This window comes from Danio aesculapii, chromosome 3 (assembly GCF_903798145.1).
Source record: "Danio aesculapii chromosome 3, fDanAes4.1, whole genome shotgun sequence".
Taxonomy (NCBI): Eukaryota; Metazoa; Chordata; class Actinopteri; order Cypriniformes; family Danionidae; genus Danio; species Danio aesculapii.
In genome coordinates, this window is record NC_079437.1 from 45,468,980 (window position 1) to 45,485,805 (window position 16,826).

The 16,826-nt window shown below is 36.5% G+C and overlaps 1 protein-coding gene across 5 annotated transcripts in view; it reads right to left on the reverse strand.

Moving 5' to 3' along the window:
• brd4 (bromodomain containing 4) overlaps positions 1–16,826 on the reverse strand; it is a 133,971-nt gene that overhangs the window by 16,167 nt on the left and 100,978 nt on the right. For all 5 annotated transcript variants that reach the window (XM_056454106.1, XM_056454105.1, XM_056454107.1 and 2 more), the window contains 9 exons: positions 14,730–15,099; positions 10,863–11,000; positions 10,637–10,772; positions 8,871–9,235; positions 8,419–8,781; positions 8,201–8,329; positions 3,232–3,453; positions 1,883–2,103; positions 1,353–1,729 (listed from right to left, as the gene is read on the reverse strand). In XM_056454106.1, the coding sequence (XP_056310081.1) occupies positions 1,353–1,729; positions 1,883–2,103; positions 3,232–3,453; positions 8,201–8,329; positions 8,419–8,781; positions 8,871–9,235; positions 10,637–10,772; positions 10,863–11,000; positions 14,730–14,969 (2,191 nt within the window). In that variant the 5' untranslated portion in view covers positions 14,970–15,099. The remainder of the gene's footprint in view (positions 1–1,352; positions 1,730–1,882; positions 2,104–3,231; positions 3,454–8,200; positions 8,330–8,418; positions 8,782–8,870; positions 9,236–10,636; positions 10,773–10,862; positions 11,001–14,729; positions 15,100–16,826) is intronic.

The following is a 16,826-nucleotide window of genomic DNA, read 5'->3' on the forward strand; positions in this document are numbered from 1 at the left end:
GAACATTTGAACAACACTTCATACACTCAAATTATTTGTCCTGAGTGATGCAATTTGGACAGCACTAAATGAAAAGGGTGAAAAGGAGTTTTTTAGAGTGTGTTTTCAAGGTTCCCACTCTAAGCCAAATGTCAAATTCTCTGACTAAAATGCAGAATTTCCATGACCTATAATGAGAAAATAGTCAGCTGTTGTGTTGAGCACTCCCTCCACTATTCTGTGATCATGTGGTAACTTAATTTAATGCAAAATCAAGCAAATGGCTTAAAAGAAGCTTGCAATTTTTATAATTGGTGTGGATTTCAGCCTGAACGCTGTTCAAATTCCTTCTGTGCCATCTGCATTGTTTATATAAATCAAATATAACAATATTTTTCCATATAGAAAGTGTTCATCCGGTGAGTTGTCACAGACAAGGCATAGCATTATGCTTCTCAAGTGTGTGACCCATTTTAGATCCATCAACATTACTGCAATGCACATTCAGCCAAAGACTATTTGAATAATGTTAACTTTTTTGTATCGATCGCTAAAATTTGCGACTAACATGCGAGAAAAAAAAAAAATCTGTGATTTTTAATTAAATGGTTTTGTTTATTTTGATCATTTGAGTGATTCTTGTATCAGATATGATATAGTAAGCTTTATAAGGCGAAAAGGTAAACCTTTGCTCTTGTTTGTTTTATATATATATATATATATATATTGTAGAGACTAGTGGCAATTGGGGTCAAAAATGTAATATAGAACTTGGTAACTTAAATTATTTAAATTTAAATTAACTTTAATTAGTATACATTTTCACAGAAAAAAACACTCAAAATCTGTCATTTTAGACTAATAATCTAAAATACAGTCGTAGTGAAGTACGGAGCAGACAAAAATACAACCACAGCGAGCATTTTACAGATAAAGTTTAGAGACTGTATTTGATTTTTGGGATTTGAATATTGGAAAAGATTTTAAAAAATTTGAATACAATAAAAAGATATATAAATATATAAATAAATATATAAAAAGAAAGGAAAATGTCCCAGCCAAAACAACAGGGAAAACATGTGAAAACACATGATGAAAAAAAAACACGATACAGAAAAACACATTGTGATAAATGGGAAGTAAAAATTTCCTGATATTCCAGGACTTAGACAACAAAATATCTAAATCTCCCTGACTTTTAATGTCTGCAAGACCTTTTGAAACTCCATGAAACTCCAGAAATTCCATGACCCGTGGGAACCCTGTGTTTTAAAGATGCACTAGCTACTATTCCATGCACACGTTGATAACAATGTTTGGGATAGAATCCACTCTGACTTAACTGGCTTTCGAGTGTTGCCATGATCACTTACCGGCCGGTTTCTTCTTCTTGCGAAGACAGGACGACACGTATCTCTCCAGCTCCCGCAGAGTCGAAGGCTTTAACGTCTCGAAGTCGATCTCAATCTCGTCCGGGTTGGAGTTCTTGAGCGAAGGCTCGCGGGACTGAATGATATGAACCACTCGGCCCAGCTTGTCTCCAGGCAGCTTGTTAATGTCCAGACTCAGCTGTCTCTTCTCTTCATAGGACATGGGTTTACACTTCTCCCCCGCAGCCATGCCTGCCATCGCAGCCCCTACAGTCAGACCCAGATCCTCTTCAGTATCCAGACCTGGCACAGGTTGCAGGGTTGGTGGGGCGGAGCCTGGAGGAGCAATGGAGCGGTTGCCCTTTCCTCCCTCCTTCTTGCTGCAGGGTGTAAGAGAACAAAAACAACTAATTTTTAAAAATGTCACACAGTTAAAGGGAAGACCAAAACTCTGAGGTTGTCCAAAATTGGTTGAACAAAATCTTGGCTACTTTCTTGCCTAAAATGTGCACAAATCAAACGTCTGAGCCCACCTAAGCTTCTTAGACTTCTTAGGCAGAGGATCCTTGTTCTTGGGCTTTCCTTGAGGCTTGAGGGCAGGAGGTGGCTCAAGAATCTCTTCCAGTGCCGGCATGACTCCTGCTTTCTTTTTGTGCTTGTCTTTCTTCTTCTCCTTCTTTTCCTTCTCCTTCTTCTTTGGTTTGCTGGCCTGAGGCTGGGACAAGGCAGCCAGCTGCTCATGAACCGCTTTCAACTGAGGAACAAGCAAGACGAAAACAAACAGGGTGATTAAAGTTGTTCAGTGGACAGTATTAACCTTTTTCTTCAGATACGAGCGGGCACAGCCTTTGGAATATTTTTGGCTCGAGACGTCCGATCTCATGCACTTCCATTGAACACCGCTCGTTGTGCTGCTTAAGGTTGCAAACTGACCTTTGCTTATTATATTATTCTACCTTTTAGGTATAGTTACGAACACTTGTTTGTCGAGCAAGCAATCTTGCGCTGTTTAATATTCCTTGTCATTTCATTCATAGGCAACTGAATCGGAAGTACTAAAAAACTAAAATAAATAATTAAACAAGTAAAAAAATAAATAAAAAAGTAAATAAATCAAGTAAATAATTTTTTTTTAAATAAAGTAAATAAACAAAAAAAATTAAGAAAATACAGCAAATAAAGTTAATAAAAAAACTAATGAATAAAGTACATAAAGTAAATAAAAAAGTAAATAAAGTAAATAAAAAAATAATACAAGTAAATAAAAAATAAAGTAAAGTAAATAAAAAATAATTGAAGTAAAAAAATAAATTAAATAAAGTAAATAAATAAATCAAGTAAATGAATAAAAGTAAATGAATAAATAATTGAAGTAAATAAAAATAAAGGAAGTAAAAAATAAAGTAAAGTAAATAAATAAAAAAATAATTAAAGTAAATAAAAAAAGTAAATAAAAAATAATTGAAGTAAATAAAAAAAGTAAATAAAGTAAATAAATAAATCAAGTAAATGAATAAAGTAAATGAATAAATAAAGTAAATAAAAAATAAAGTAAATAAATATATAAAGTGAATAAATTAAATAAATTAAATAAGTCCAGTAAATAAATAAATCAAGTAAAATAAGAAAATAAATGAATAAAGTAAATAAAGTAAATTAATTAAGTAAATTAAGAAAAAAGTAAATAAATTAAATAAATTAAGTAAATGAATTAAGTAAATCAACAATCACAAAGTGCACTTCCACATTGAAGAATAAGGTCAATATAACATCGTGTTTTAAAGCATACTTTCGATATCAACATTGACCAATCAGTTTTATGAAAAGACCTCTTTTCTTAGGAACAACTAGGAGTGACGGTGAATTTTGGAGATCTACTCACCTGCTCCTGAAGCTCTGCTAGCCTCTGGGCTCTTTCCTCTTCAGAGTCGTCCGTGGAGGACTCTGATTCCGATGACGAATCACTGGAGGTGTCCGAGGACGAGGCAGTGGCCATGACCGGCTGTGTCTTTACAGGTGCCGGATGGAGCACTGGCGCAGGAGCAGGGGCCAGCATTTCTTCTGGCTCATCAGGCATTTTAGCAAAACGCATCTCAAACACATCCTACAAAAAAAAAAACTTTTATTTCTCTAGTGTAAGATGCTTTTCGTCCTGCTTTCAGAATGCAGAAATACATATTTGAGGTTACATTCTGACAACACACAGCAAAATTAAACAAACTATAGACTATAAAACTGCCTTGTTTTGCACCATCCACAATGCACAAATGCACCATGCACAAATGTTCATCCACGCAAATAAACAATGGAGAAACATGGCGTTGACTGCAGAATTACATTGTTATAACCAGTGTTGGGGTAACGAATTATAAGTAATGCGACTTACTTTTTACCTTGCTTAATTGGCTTGTACAAAATACAGTGCGGAATAAAATTATGTTAGTCAGGTTGATCACACACTCAATGAGAGAGCGTGCTGCAAGGGAAGAGACAGTCGGCTCACAGTCACCATCATCATCAGGTCTCTTTTTCACAGCAGATCAGTGAGTGTAGTGTTCTACTAACTGAATCTACTAACTGTTCTAATAACTGATTTGGGTTTATTTCGAGTCAGAGGAAGTGTCCGGTATGTTAGTACTTACTGAAGACGCAAACCATTTCAAGACAACTCAATTTAATAAACTGGTTCTACCGGTTCACTTAGAAGATCCGGTTAAAACAAACGATTAATTCACGAATCTACCGTCATCACTACAGACAGTCAGAATAGCAGGCTGGAGACTTAAATTTTTGCAATGGATTGTTGTTATTTTGAACTCATCGAAGAAAAGAAGTGGATCGCTGTTAAGTGTAGATTTTGTGCAAGTAAAACTCGACAACTGCAAGAAACAGGACATAGAAAAAACAAAAAAAGAAAACAAAACTGGATGCGAAGCACTACACCTGCACCCCACCTTCAGCTATGATCGACATCAGTCAAACAAATAATTCGAATAAACAAAAAAACGGTTATTGCTTTTATTGTTGAGGAGATGCAGCCACTGTCTACCGTAGTGTAGAAGCGACTACGTTTTGTAATATATACGATTTTTTCTCTTTTGAGAAACAATTTACACATTTGTTAAGGTCACGTGAAGCAATTTATTCAATGTATAAAGCTCAAAGATTTATTTAGATTTGGGGATTTTTTTACTGTCTTACTGTTCATTTTGTTATTAAACATTTTAAAGGTTTAAAATCTGTTTTTGTCTTAATATAAATTATTTCATGTTAATTCTCTTAAGCTTTATTGCAATCTTTTTCTCAATGGACAGTGAATTTACTTCATTAATAACACAAAATATTAAAAAGTAGCAAAACACAACACATGCTTTCCTTAATCTGTATATGCAGCATGTATAGCTCTGAGCTCAGAAAGTTCTCAAAATATAATTTTATCCTACATTTTTTAAAGGAAAATGAAGGTGTAGGTTCTATAGGTGGTTGTTAAATGCAGAGTTTCTCTATAAAACGGAGAAAAAACATCTGCAAGTTCTGAAAGAGATCAAACCTCAGGCAGGTATGGAAAAGTTACACAAAAGCAACTCAAAAGTAACGTAACGCATCACTTTCCATAAAAAGTAACCAAGAAACGCAATTAGTTACTTTTTGGGGGAGTAACTCTATTGTAATGCACTACTTTCAAAAGTAACTTTCCCCAACACTGGTTATAACAAATTAGAATTTTGTTTTAGAAAACATGCAAAAGTTTTAAATACTTCTACTGACACCTCTGAGTGAGTTTTGATTGGGAAATATCTGACATTCTGGTTCTCAAATATGTGTAAGAACATGTATTTTGTCATTTAAACAGCTTAATAATGATCTTAATATTGATCTATGATGGGTGATGGTGGGCCACCTCCATGTTAATTTGATTAATTCATGAATTTCTCCCAATATACATGATAGTTTGGTCCAATCCCAATTCTATTTTTGTATCCCTTCCCCTTCCTCCTTACAACCGAGTCAAGGGGAAGGGCTTCAAAATGTACCCCTAAGAAATGGGACAGCACTACAGCACCTGCACACGTCATCTTATGTCATCGCGATCTCTTGCTTCATATGAGATCAGATGATCAAGACAGCTGTAGTGATTCCAGTTGTGTTATTTTTTGGTTTTTATCTTCAGGAAATCACTGAAGGCATACAATATGTTATCATTAAGACCTAATGTGGCATAAGATCATAACTGTGGTGTGCATTTACACAGTGGCCATATTCATCTATGTAAACACACCAAAACAACATTAACATTATAGCTGACATTGTAAAAAGCCCATTGACAGCCACTAGACTTTTCTGACAGGGTATTCCAGTGTCATCGAGTGTCAGAATGTTGTGGGACTGCTATACAGAAGCTTTTATTAGAGATTATAGATCGCGAATAGAACGCGAAATTTAGCGGGTTTTATTTTAGCGTTTTTTTTAAAAGCATGGTGGTAAAACACGAACACGGTTATGAATATATTAAAATGTGTTTGTTTGTTGTAAAAATTCGTAATAATGACAAAAAAATATATAATTTGTGGATCTCCTTACTTCCGGGTGCAGCTGTGGCTGGTGTATTCTGGGAAATTTTCTTACCCCTTGGTTTCAAGCTACGCCTTCAAGCTAAAGAGAATTGGGAGTGCTGTGCTGATGTCTAGAGCAATTGTGAAATCTGAGTACTGTGGAGCGACAAGGTGGAAGATATTTTAAGCTAGCCTTTTTTTGGCCAAAAACTAATAACGCCATGTTTGGCTGAATGTTTTCAGCTGCTGAAACTTCAGTGCATCCAGAGTTAAAAATGCCTTTGGAAATCAATGCCACAGAGCAAATAAAGACAATAAAAAAAAGACATCCATTAACCTACATATTTAATTTCATTTGTTAAGCACAAAGATTTGTTTTAAAATTTCTAAATCCAGTTTTAATTTCCTGCAAACTACTGTGAACAATAATAACGAAGTGTGGTCAAAAAACTAAGTTCATTGTGAAACGTTTAATTTTCAAGATAATTAATTTACAAGATAAATTCAATAAAGAAAAAGATACAAATTAAATGAACAGCGTTTTATTGTTTTTGTAAATGTATGTCATGTAAAACAACACGCATAGTCTTCATGGTTTCCGCTACATTCATTCTTCCATGGCGGGGCGCCACACCAAAATTCATCCCACCACGGCTACATTACAGCTTCTCATTCAAAACATTCAGTCGTTGTCTTTTTTAATAGCGGGTTATAACTGCACCAAAACGTTTTAAAAGGTAAGTGAATTATAACAGAGCAAACATTTCTGTAATCGTAGTAGTGCTGTGCGTTATCGGTTTAATCCTTTAATGTGACATGCTGGCTGACTGACTGACAGGTGCGTGATATGCGAGGCCAGCAAACACGATGTAGCTTTCAGTTAAGATGAACACAGTTTCCATAATTATACTTGATAGATAAAGGTCTATGGCTCTGCATACAATGACTTTATCTTGTAGGAGTTTATAGCTGTTTCACTTCAGAACGCATGGAAACACTGGTCTTCATTTTATAAACAATTCAATTCAGAACAATTTTTAGGTCTGAATGTTTTTAAATCCCTCACACAGTTCCAGGCCTCAAAAAAAAAAAAAATTAATAAAAAATGTATTATATTATACAATTATAATCCAGACTCAATTTTGGGTATACTTGCGATGTGAATATTGTGATCATTGATCACACTGCATTGCGATATCGATGCTGAAACGATATATTGTGCAGACCTATTGCCCATTCTACCAATTGTGCAGACCTATTGCCCATTCTAACCAATTCTAGCACCATTTTAGCTGATTGTGCAACATCTCTATCGGAGGTGTCAGTATCGTAAAAAAACACTATAGTATTTACTATAAATTACTACAGTGTATTTTTATGTTGGTGTCTGACAATTGAAAATAGATCTGGCAGCAGATATCACAGCCTCTGTTACTTTTTACCATTATTATTATTTAATTAGGATATTCAAATGTTAAAATTACTATAATTAAATATTTTCAAGAATAAAATATCATGTGTTCTTTAGGAGAGTGTATTTGCATTGTATATGATTGTCTCTCTGTAGTTGCTAAACGTGATATTTAATTATTCTCTTCTCTATCTATTGACTCTTTACGTTCAGGTAACGTGTCACAGCGTCAGTACACTGCTTCAGTCTTTTGCTTTCACGCGTGTACTTAATTTTAGTGAAAACCTCAGATACTGTTGGTTGGTTCCTGTTGGTTGTGCACCTTTTTTACCAACCAAGTTTGTCGGCGCCATTATAACAACACAGATCACTCTCCCTATTCATGGCAGAGTCCCTGAGAAAAATGATTGATGGGGCAATTTGTGTGTAACTTATATTTATTTATTTATTTATGATTTGTTTATGGGTAAAACAAAGACTGTGCGGGTCAGGTAGTTAAAATGGTATTCTACAAAAATTTAATTTGTTAAGAATTAATTAATTATTCATAAATAATTAATTCACCGCTGCCTATGACAATGATGCCATAGTCCATCGCGATGTTTCACATTAGGCATCGTATGAGGCCAAATTGGTTGACATCGCCCAACCCTTGTGATGATATATTGTCATTCTGGCATTATACAATGAGTGGCATAAAATGGTCTTAAAATGACAATTTTATCTTTATAGCAATATATTTTAGTGCAATACATCGTACCACCAAAAAAATAGATATCCTGACAGGTCCAGTTGTCCATCCATAACTGATCTACCAATCACAGCAGAGATAGTTGATCCATGGCCTACTCCGAAGCCATTACATGAAGTAACCAAAGTAGACGCACCTGCAGTTTGCGTGCCATAGCCACCACTTCATGGTCTGGAGGGTTGTACTTGTAGCAGTTGGAGAACATTAACCGTACATCTGCTGCAAACTCCTGCGCTTCTCTGTACTGTCTGGTTTCCAACTTGTCCTGTACAAGCAAAGAGAAACCTCAACAAATAAGCATGAAGAGCAAACGCAGCTCATCTTTCAGTTGAGATCCAGCTGCACTATTTTCACCTTAATCGTGCTGAGGTCCATGGGGTGTTTGATGATGTCATGGTAGTCGTGCAGCCCTAAAGCGTCCACGTCCACTGGCTTGTAGAAGGGCCAGGCGTACGCTGCGTGTTTCTTAGCATACATGTCCTTTACTATGCCTGAGCAATAGCGTAACTGCTCTTGCTGTTTGGGGCTCGGGGTTCCGGGGGCGGCTGTCCAATGGTGCTGGGAGTCCGGTGCCTCCTTTTTGGGTAATTTGCTTGGTCGTGTATTATCCCGGCGTGGTAGAGTCTTGCCTGACTTTGACTCGGCGGGTGAGGACTCGTTTAGCTGATCGTTTGCTGTAGGTGTCGTTGTGTCTGCTTTCCTTTTCTGACTTTTTCTCTGTGCACATGTGAAATAACACAGGTGAATCAGACACACCTCAAAAAGCAAAAACAGACACTGAACGTTATGTTAAATGGTAAACTTACTTTGTTAGGTATTGAGATGGGAGTTTGTAGAATAGGAGGAGCAGCGCTCTGTTGAATGTGCACGGGTGGCAGGGCGGTTTGGGTGGGGGGAGGCACAGCCGTCATGATTGGGGCCGGTGGGTTGCAGTCAGTGGGGCCCAACGAAAAAGGCGGCCCTAATTGAGGCGCGTGGAGAGGGACTGTGGGAAGCGAAGGGGGCACTCGAGGGGGCAAGGCTTGCATTTGCACGATAGGCTGGGGAGGTAAAGTAGGTGGACCCTGTGGTGGTCCTCTAGTTTGTGGCCCTGGGGTAAGATTGGAAAGGCCACGTGTTTGAGGGCTTGCAGTCAAAGGCTCCAGAACAGGTCCAACCTTCATGTTTATGTCTAATGACACAGAAAGAGATTTTTTTTTAAATATATTTCTGCTGTGGTCAGGGGTACCCAATTGCTTGATTTTCTCTAATTTGCACTGACTAAAAAGCTGAATTACCATGACCTATCCATCTTATTTTTCCAAGAAAGTGTGGGATAGCATTTGTAACTTAAATGTGTCAAGACTTTTAGTCTTGTTCACTTCTATTCATTTTTAGCAAAACAAAACAACTTATGATGCTTAGTGTTGTAGAAAATCCTTATGTTTTAATATATTTTATAGCCATTTCACAAGCAAGAAAGGAATAAAATGGCATGATTTTTTTTTTACAAACTATAATGTAAACATCAATCTAAAAAAAAAAACAACAGTATATAATGGCCTGTTTCCACTGAGTGGTATGGTTTGGTACGCTTTTATGTCCGTTTCCACTGTCAAAACGTACCAAAATGCAAACCGTGTCGTATCACTTTTTGGTCACCCATTCCAAAGGGTACCTAGCACAACAAAAAGGTACCAAAAGGCAGAGCCTTCATTTTTAAAGGCACAGCCAAGACATTACACTGTAATAATATATACATATAATAACAAGCCATGGTCGACCCAAGCTCAAACAAACCTTGTCGTCGCCTTGATGACTAGCCTCAAAGCCAAGAAGAGCAGAATGTTGTTTTTGAACGTAAATAGGGACTAAATGTATGCTGTGTGTAGTTTTTTCTGTAATTGGTAACATATCAGTGACTGTAAGGGTCTGTATGTGTTCATATTTGTTGCATTTATTTATTTTATATCATTGCAGTTACAGTAAACTATTTTGCACTTTCAATGACCTGCAGTTATAATCAAATCATGTTCAAAGAAAAGTTAGTAATAAACATTTATACACAAGTATTTATGTGTATAAAGCATCTGTCTTGTGAGAAATACTTTTCATATGATATGTGAAGGACCCGTACAGCTTTATTTTGACATTGACCCGTACCGACATGTACCGTACCACACAGTGGAAACGGGCCATAAAGGTAAAGTAAAATGACAAAATCTAAAAAAAATCCATGATATTCCGTTTCTTATATATAAAACAATTCATATTATTTATATATTATTAATTAATATTAAAATTAATTAATATATAATAATATATAAAATTCCCTGATTTTAATGTCTGAAATAGACTTTTTACAATTCAGAGATATTGCAGAAACTCCATGACCCGTGGGACCCCTGTGCAGTTATCAAATTGGGACAACTACATGTAAACCATTTACCTGGTACTGGTACTGACAGCAATTCACAGCAAGTGGCATCATTCATTTTCAATGAGAGTTGAAGAACTGAAACCTAGTATAGCTATACATGGCAGTCGCCAAAAATACAGCAATGTGAGTGAAAACATAATACAAGATTTATACCTGGATCCCTCCTGCCCCGGCCACGACCTTTGCCGGCCGTGGTGGATATTTCAACCTCCTGCTGGGGCATCTCCGAAATCTTGGTAAGGAACACCTTCTCCAGTGCTTCGGCCATTAAGACTATGTCATCCCCAGGCTGCAGAGGGCGACACATACCATTAACCACACACCCAAAATTCACTAGCAATCCATCACCAATGATGGTAGCAGAAACGTGGAGCAGTACCTTATTGTAAATGTAGCAGTTGGTAAACATGGTGTTGAAGTCTTGAATACATTCTTGGGCACTGGTGTAGAATGCGCTCTCTAGGCGTTTCTTGATTGTTCCCATGTCCATAGGGTTTTTGATTATCTTGTAATAGTCCTGGGAAATTAAGGTATCAAAGTCAGCATGATAAACAATCCATAGCATTTACCATAGCGTATCATGTTAAAATAAAAGCAGCTTTGGAAGAATTAAATGTCTGATCTGATCTCTAAGTAACCAACAGAGTGACAATCACTGCTCATAGCTCAATAGATGGCCATATTTACTGGTCCTGAACTAAAGTAAATGTCAAGTAATCTCAACAAATTCATACATCAGGGCTCGAAATTGACCTTTTTGCTTGGCACCACTGGTGATCCTAACTTTAAATATTTAGGAACATCAGCCAAAATTTAGTCGGACTAACCAATTATGTGCACAGTTACTACAAGTTTTATATTAACTTGTTTTATTGCATCTGAAATCATCACTAATCAAAACTAACAAACTAACAAAAAAATCAGCATGCCCCACCGGCCCTATATGCAAGGCTTGACATATATGAAACTTCGATAATAACTGTGCGGTTCTCACAGGTAGAGTCGGATTTTGCACAGATGCTATTGACATATAACTTATTATTTGCATAAGTCATCTTAATAGCAATACAGATCATTTCATGAGCTGCAATACTAGTTCAATGTTAGTAAACGTAAGCCCTTTAGCGATGGTGTACATGGTGTTACATTTTACATATAGCTGCCACTTGCATGGCTGACAGCATCCTGACAATTAAATGATGGATAAAAACAAAACCTCTCATGTGTAAACGTGGCAATGGCTGTTACGCACATGCTTTACAGTAAATGGCTTTAACCACTTTTATAGCAGACTTTAACCCCATGGAAGTCTTTTATCCACTCTTCAAAAAGTTTAGACGGTGGATTAACATTCCCCACATGATTACTAATCAGATGTGCCATTATTTGTAACTTTAGGTGGTTTCTAAAAATCTGTCAGTGTTATTTTCATTCTCTACTCAGCGCTTCACATTTTCACGGTTGCAGCTCCCTGTCATATGAAGGAAGGCAATGACTGAGTGTTTGACAGCTGATATTAACCAATCCATTTGCATTCAGTTCCAGAGCAGTGGGCCAATTAGAAAAGCTTGAAGCATTGCGGCTTTGTATACTGCAGCAACTGTTTTGAGTTGTTTTGAACTATTCCTGAGTGCTGCGTTTAGAGTATCAGGTGCAAAGATGCATTCTGTGTGAATGTGTCCTAAATCAGAGCATGCAGTAAACATTTTGCCGTAAAAAAACGGCAGTTTTATGCAGTCACCCAGGCAAAACTAAGGCTGAACAAAGCCAGATCATTGGCATAAGTGAAGTGGGTCTTGCATTTTCCCCTCCTCTCTAAAATTTGATTCATAGATGTGAACGGTTTTCTGCACTTCTATTAAACACCGCATTTTATACTGCAAATATTTATGGCTTTGTGACAATCTGGTTATGCTTCACTATAAATATTTATTAATTTATTGAAATTTTACACAATCAAGTTAAAGGCAATAAATCATTCATTTGAAAATAAATGTATTTGTTTGCACATTCAAAAGGCTCGACTCAAATGACTAAGGTTAGTATATTTACATGTACTTCAAAAGTTTCATTTAAACTCAGTGCAACGTTTTCGTCTCTAATTTATTTAATTTTTATAAGTTGTGATAACTTCAGCAAGATCTGACTAATAGATCTGGACAACGTAAACGTTGCTTGACTAAAGGTTGATTTATACTTCTGCGTCGAGTGATCGGCGTGACCCACAGCACTTTATACTTCTGCATGCTGTTTGTGTTGCTCTGCAATAACACTTCCGAAACGCTAGCTGGCAGTAGGTTATGTTCCTCTGTGTTGAGTTTCTTTGCGGATGTTTTGTTCTTTCTGAACGCTGCCTTAATATAGAAGTAGTTAAAACTCACTTATTCTAAGCGGGAACCAGCGGACATGCAACAATTTTAATCATAAGATAAACACAAAACAAAAAGTTTCCATCTGGAGCTTTCTTGCAGGACTCAACACTTGAAAACACTCACTCCATTGGGTTTGTGTGGCTCTCAGTCCTGCCCACACTGGTCACAGCTATCAAGCCAACCAATCACAGAGCTTCCGCTATGCGTCATTGTGACATGTAGTTACATTTTTTAAAAGGTGCGCATCAGGGCTTTTAGGCTGCATCGAAGAATATGCGTGTGCTTGATGCAGAAGTATAAATTAGCCTTAAATCCTGCATGTGAACACACTAGTCGAATCTCTGAAACAATCCAAACACAATGAGAACTCTCCGTCTAAGGTGACTATGCTCAAAAATACCCTGGTAAGAATAAGCCTTAAAAATTTGATCATGTCTATTGTCATGTATACTCATGATGCCAATATTCAGTCATTCAATATATTGTGATGATGAACATCAACAATATTGATAATTTGAGAACTTGAATAGTTTTTTTTCTTTCTTTTTTCTTTATTATTTAACTTCTGTTAATTTAACTTTCTTTAAGAATATTCAGATTTTATATGCAGTGATGAATACGCAAATACTTGGGGCCTTAGCTTAAGTGGTTGGCTTAATAATTCAAACATGAATATTTTCATGTTATTCTGGCCTACTGCATGCTGAACTATTTATCGAAATTAAATATTGAAACAGTGTAATAAAGCTCCCATAGTTAACTTAATGAAAACTACAAAGCTTTCAATAATTTTAGGTGGTGTATTTTTCTTAGATAAGCTCTAATAACATTCAAATCGTAGTTGAAATCTGATTACTAGTTGCAATCATTTTAGTAAATGGCGTTAATAACTAATACAATTCTGTTGTGTTTTTTAACTAATATTAGTGTAGTTGAGCAATTCCAGCATTATGGATATGACATTTGCAGAAAAAACTTCATATATTTCACAGAAAAGGTACATGTTAGCATTATATTACAAAACAACGAACAACAAGATAAACAAAAATAACAAAATAACTAACCACAAGAGTTATGCGATTAGAAAAATATCAATCTGTTAACATTTTTTAGATTTTAAATGAGGAAAATAAACATGCGTTGTGACAAAAAGTTCACGAGTTTGCAGTACACAACATGCTTTGTAGAAATTCTCTGAATTAAACTGGACAACCCAAAGGAGTAATGCAAATCAAAAGGATAAGAGTTGGCTCACTATTGAACCAAAATGATTGATTTTATTTTATTTAATATTTTTGTATTTATGAGGTTAAAGTTTCAATATGGATGTGACACCGCCTGGGGTTGAGTGTTGGGCTAACGACGCACCTCAAAAAAATTGTAAGTATGAGTAATGTAAATACGTAATGAGTAAGTAAGATTAAGTAACTAATGTTTACTAATAAGACTATTGTAAAGTCCTACCTAATGTATTTTATAATAAATAATAAACATTTATATACAATAAATCAATATTATACCTGTTAAAGTAATATTCTTTTTGCGGTTTTGGTCAACATCGTGATAATACTGTATACCATAATAAAAACTTCAGCATTTAACTCACAACAAGAAAATCTGATACCGTCATAAGCCTAAAGTCAGACTGACAGGTTAACCAGAAGTAGCTCAAATACAACTGTCAGATGTAAACAAATGCACTGATGTGGTTGGTTTGTGAGTATTATATGTAGTAACACACAGCGGTTTTACAAGCAAATCAGCAACCTCAGCATGACATCTAGCAGCATTTCAATGGCAAAGGACTGTAAGAAACATTCCTATCAACCCATTAAACACATGACAGCACTGTAAATGTAAATTAAATCACTCACAGGCAGATTTAGCTTAACGGTGTCGACAGGAGCATGGAAAGGCCAAGCGAACTGGTGCTTCCAAAGACTCTTCAGCACCACCTTCAGCAGGTACTGCAGCTGGTTGGTCTGGCGCTTGGGCCGGGTGGGGTTGGAGGTTTCCGAGGGATTCGGGTTGAAGGAAGAAGGGGCCTGGGACGAGGGCTGCCCCTGACTGCTGCTGCTCCCCGACATCTGAACTGCGTCCAGGCCGTCCCCCATACTGGCGGGGTGGAGCGCGGGCAGAGGGATGGGAGGGGGTGGCGCAGGACACCACTCGTTCAGTCTCGAGCCGGGCGCGGGCTCCACAGGGAGAGCACCGCTAATTCCATTGCACTCCTCGCTGGGCTCTCTGTGAAGCAAGCAAATCACAGTCATTAGCTCTTTCATTTATGTCTAAGCCATCTGTATCAGATCCATCATTGTAATCATCATCATCTCAATTATACTTAACTGCCAGCACATCCTCTCTGCCCCCCTCAAAACAGTATTATTCAAAAGGTTGGTGTTTGCTTAAGCAATTACCCATGGATTGTCTAATTATCCCCTGATGCGGTTTGAATCATTGACTTTCTTCAACAGGACCCATTCTTGGTTTTAAAACAGGAACCGACTGCTGTCATTACACTGAACTCTGTCCAAGTACGTGCCTGCTAGACAGCTTTGGCACAAATATTGGAGTATGTCTTATAAAAAATGACTGCTATTTGCGGGAATAGCAAAGTCAACTTTTTCACTGAATTGGCCAGTGAGTCTTTATAATCTGAAAAATATTAATTTCAGCCTTTTATAATAAATATTCAGCCACTTCAATTACCACAACTGATGATGGCTATAATTGATGACAGGCTGATAAAATAAAGGTATTGTAACGGTAGTTTCACATCACATTTAATTAGTGGAAAAGAAAGAGAGACTTGGTTCTGAATACAAGATTATAAGAAGATTCAAATGCAAGATTGTAAGAATTATTAATAATTATAATTATAATTAATAATTTATAATTAAATAATAATACTAATAATTAAAGCAGAGAAAATGATTGGAAGATGCTTGGCATACTTCAACAAAGGATTGTTTCCATTGCGTAGTGTCAGCAGTAGTGTTGATACTGGAATTTCTAACTGATACGATACCTCGAAAATATCAATATTGCATACCATTTTTCGATACTGCAATGAAACCACATGCAGCATTTGTGTCAATTTGCTTCTGGTAAAGGCCGATTTATATTTTCGTCTGGCGCTGCGGACCTCCACTTACTGCACGTGCACCTCACGAAATGGACAAGGCTTTTATACTTGAAGCGTTTGTCATTGAGATATTCTTTAAAACTACAGGAGGTGGTCAAAATAAATTGACCGTAAAATCTGACGGATAAACAGAGTAGATTTTGAAACGAATTATGTTTATTAAAATACATTATTTTAATGATTATAAATATTTTTATAACCATTCAAGATTTTGTAAATCAAACTTTGATGCATCACTTGCTTTTGTTCATAGTCTCAAAAAATTGTGTGTGCTCTGCCAGCGGAAATTGTTTCACGTGCCCCCAAAGCAAACACAGTGTTTCATGAGTACTCAAAGAAGGAAGCCATGTTACACAGCATGTAAGCAAGTGGGAAAGCAAGCAAATGAAATAGATGTGATCCAAGTACAAATAAAATGCAGTTTGAATACTTTTTCATAGCACTTTCTGACCCATAAAAATCATGCTAGGTCAGTAAGTGGACAGTAGGAAATGCTTTGTGACAGTCTAAACACGTATAAAAATCTGTTCTGGTGCGTTTTTGACTACCTCTGGGAAGTGGTCAAAGGTTGACTAGATTAAATGTTTCACGCCCTGTATTTAAGAGTCCACTTGTGATTTGATTGACAAAAACGAATCTACAAACCAGCTCTAAACAGTACAAAAGAGAAGTCTGTTATTTGCCCAGAAAATCAAGTTAAGACACTGAATTAGGAGTGAGTGATGGGAGACAAATACCATATTACAAAAACATTTCAAGAATATTTCACAATTTTAACACGATTCTTTGTGATGTTGGTTTAACAATTCTGAAATCTGAGCAGTAG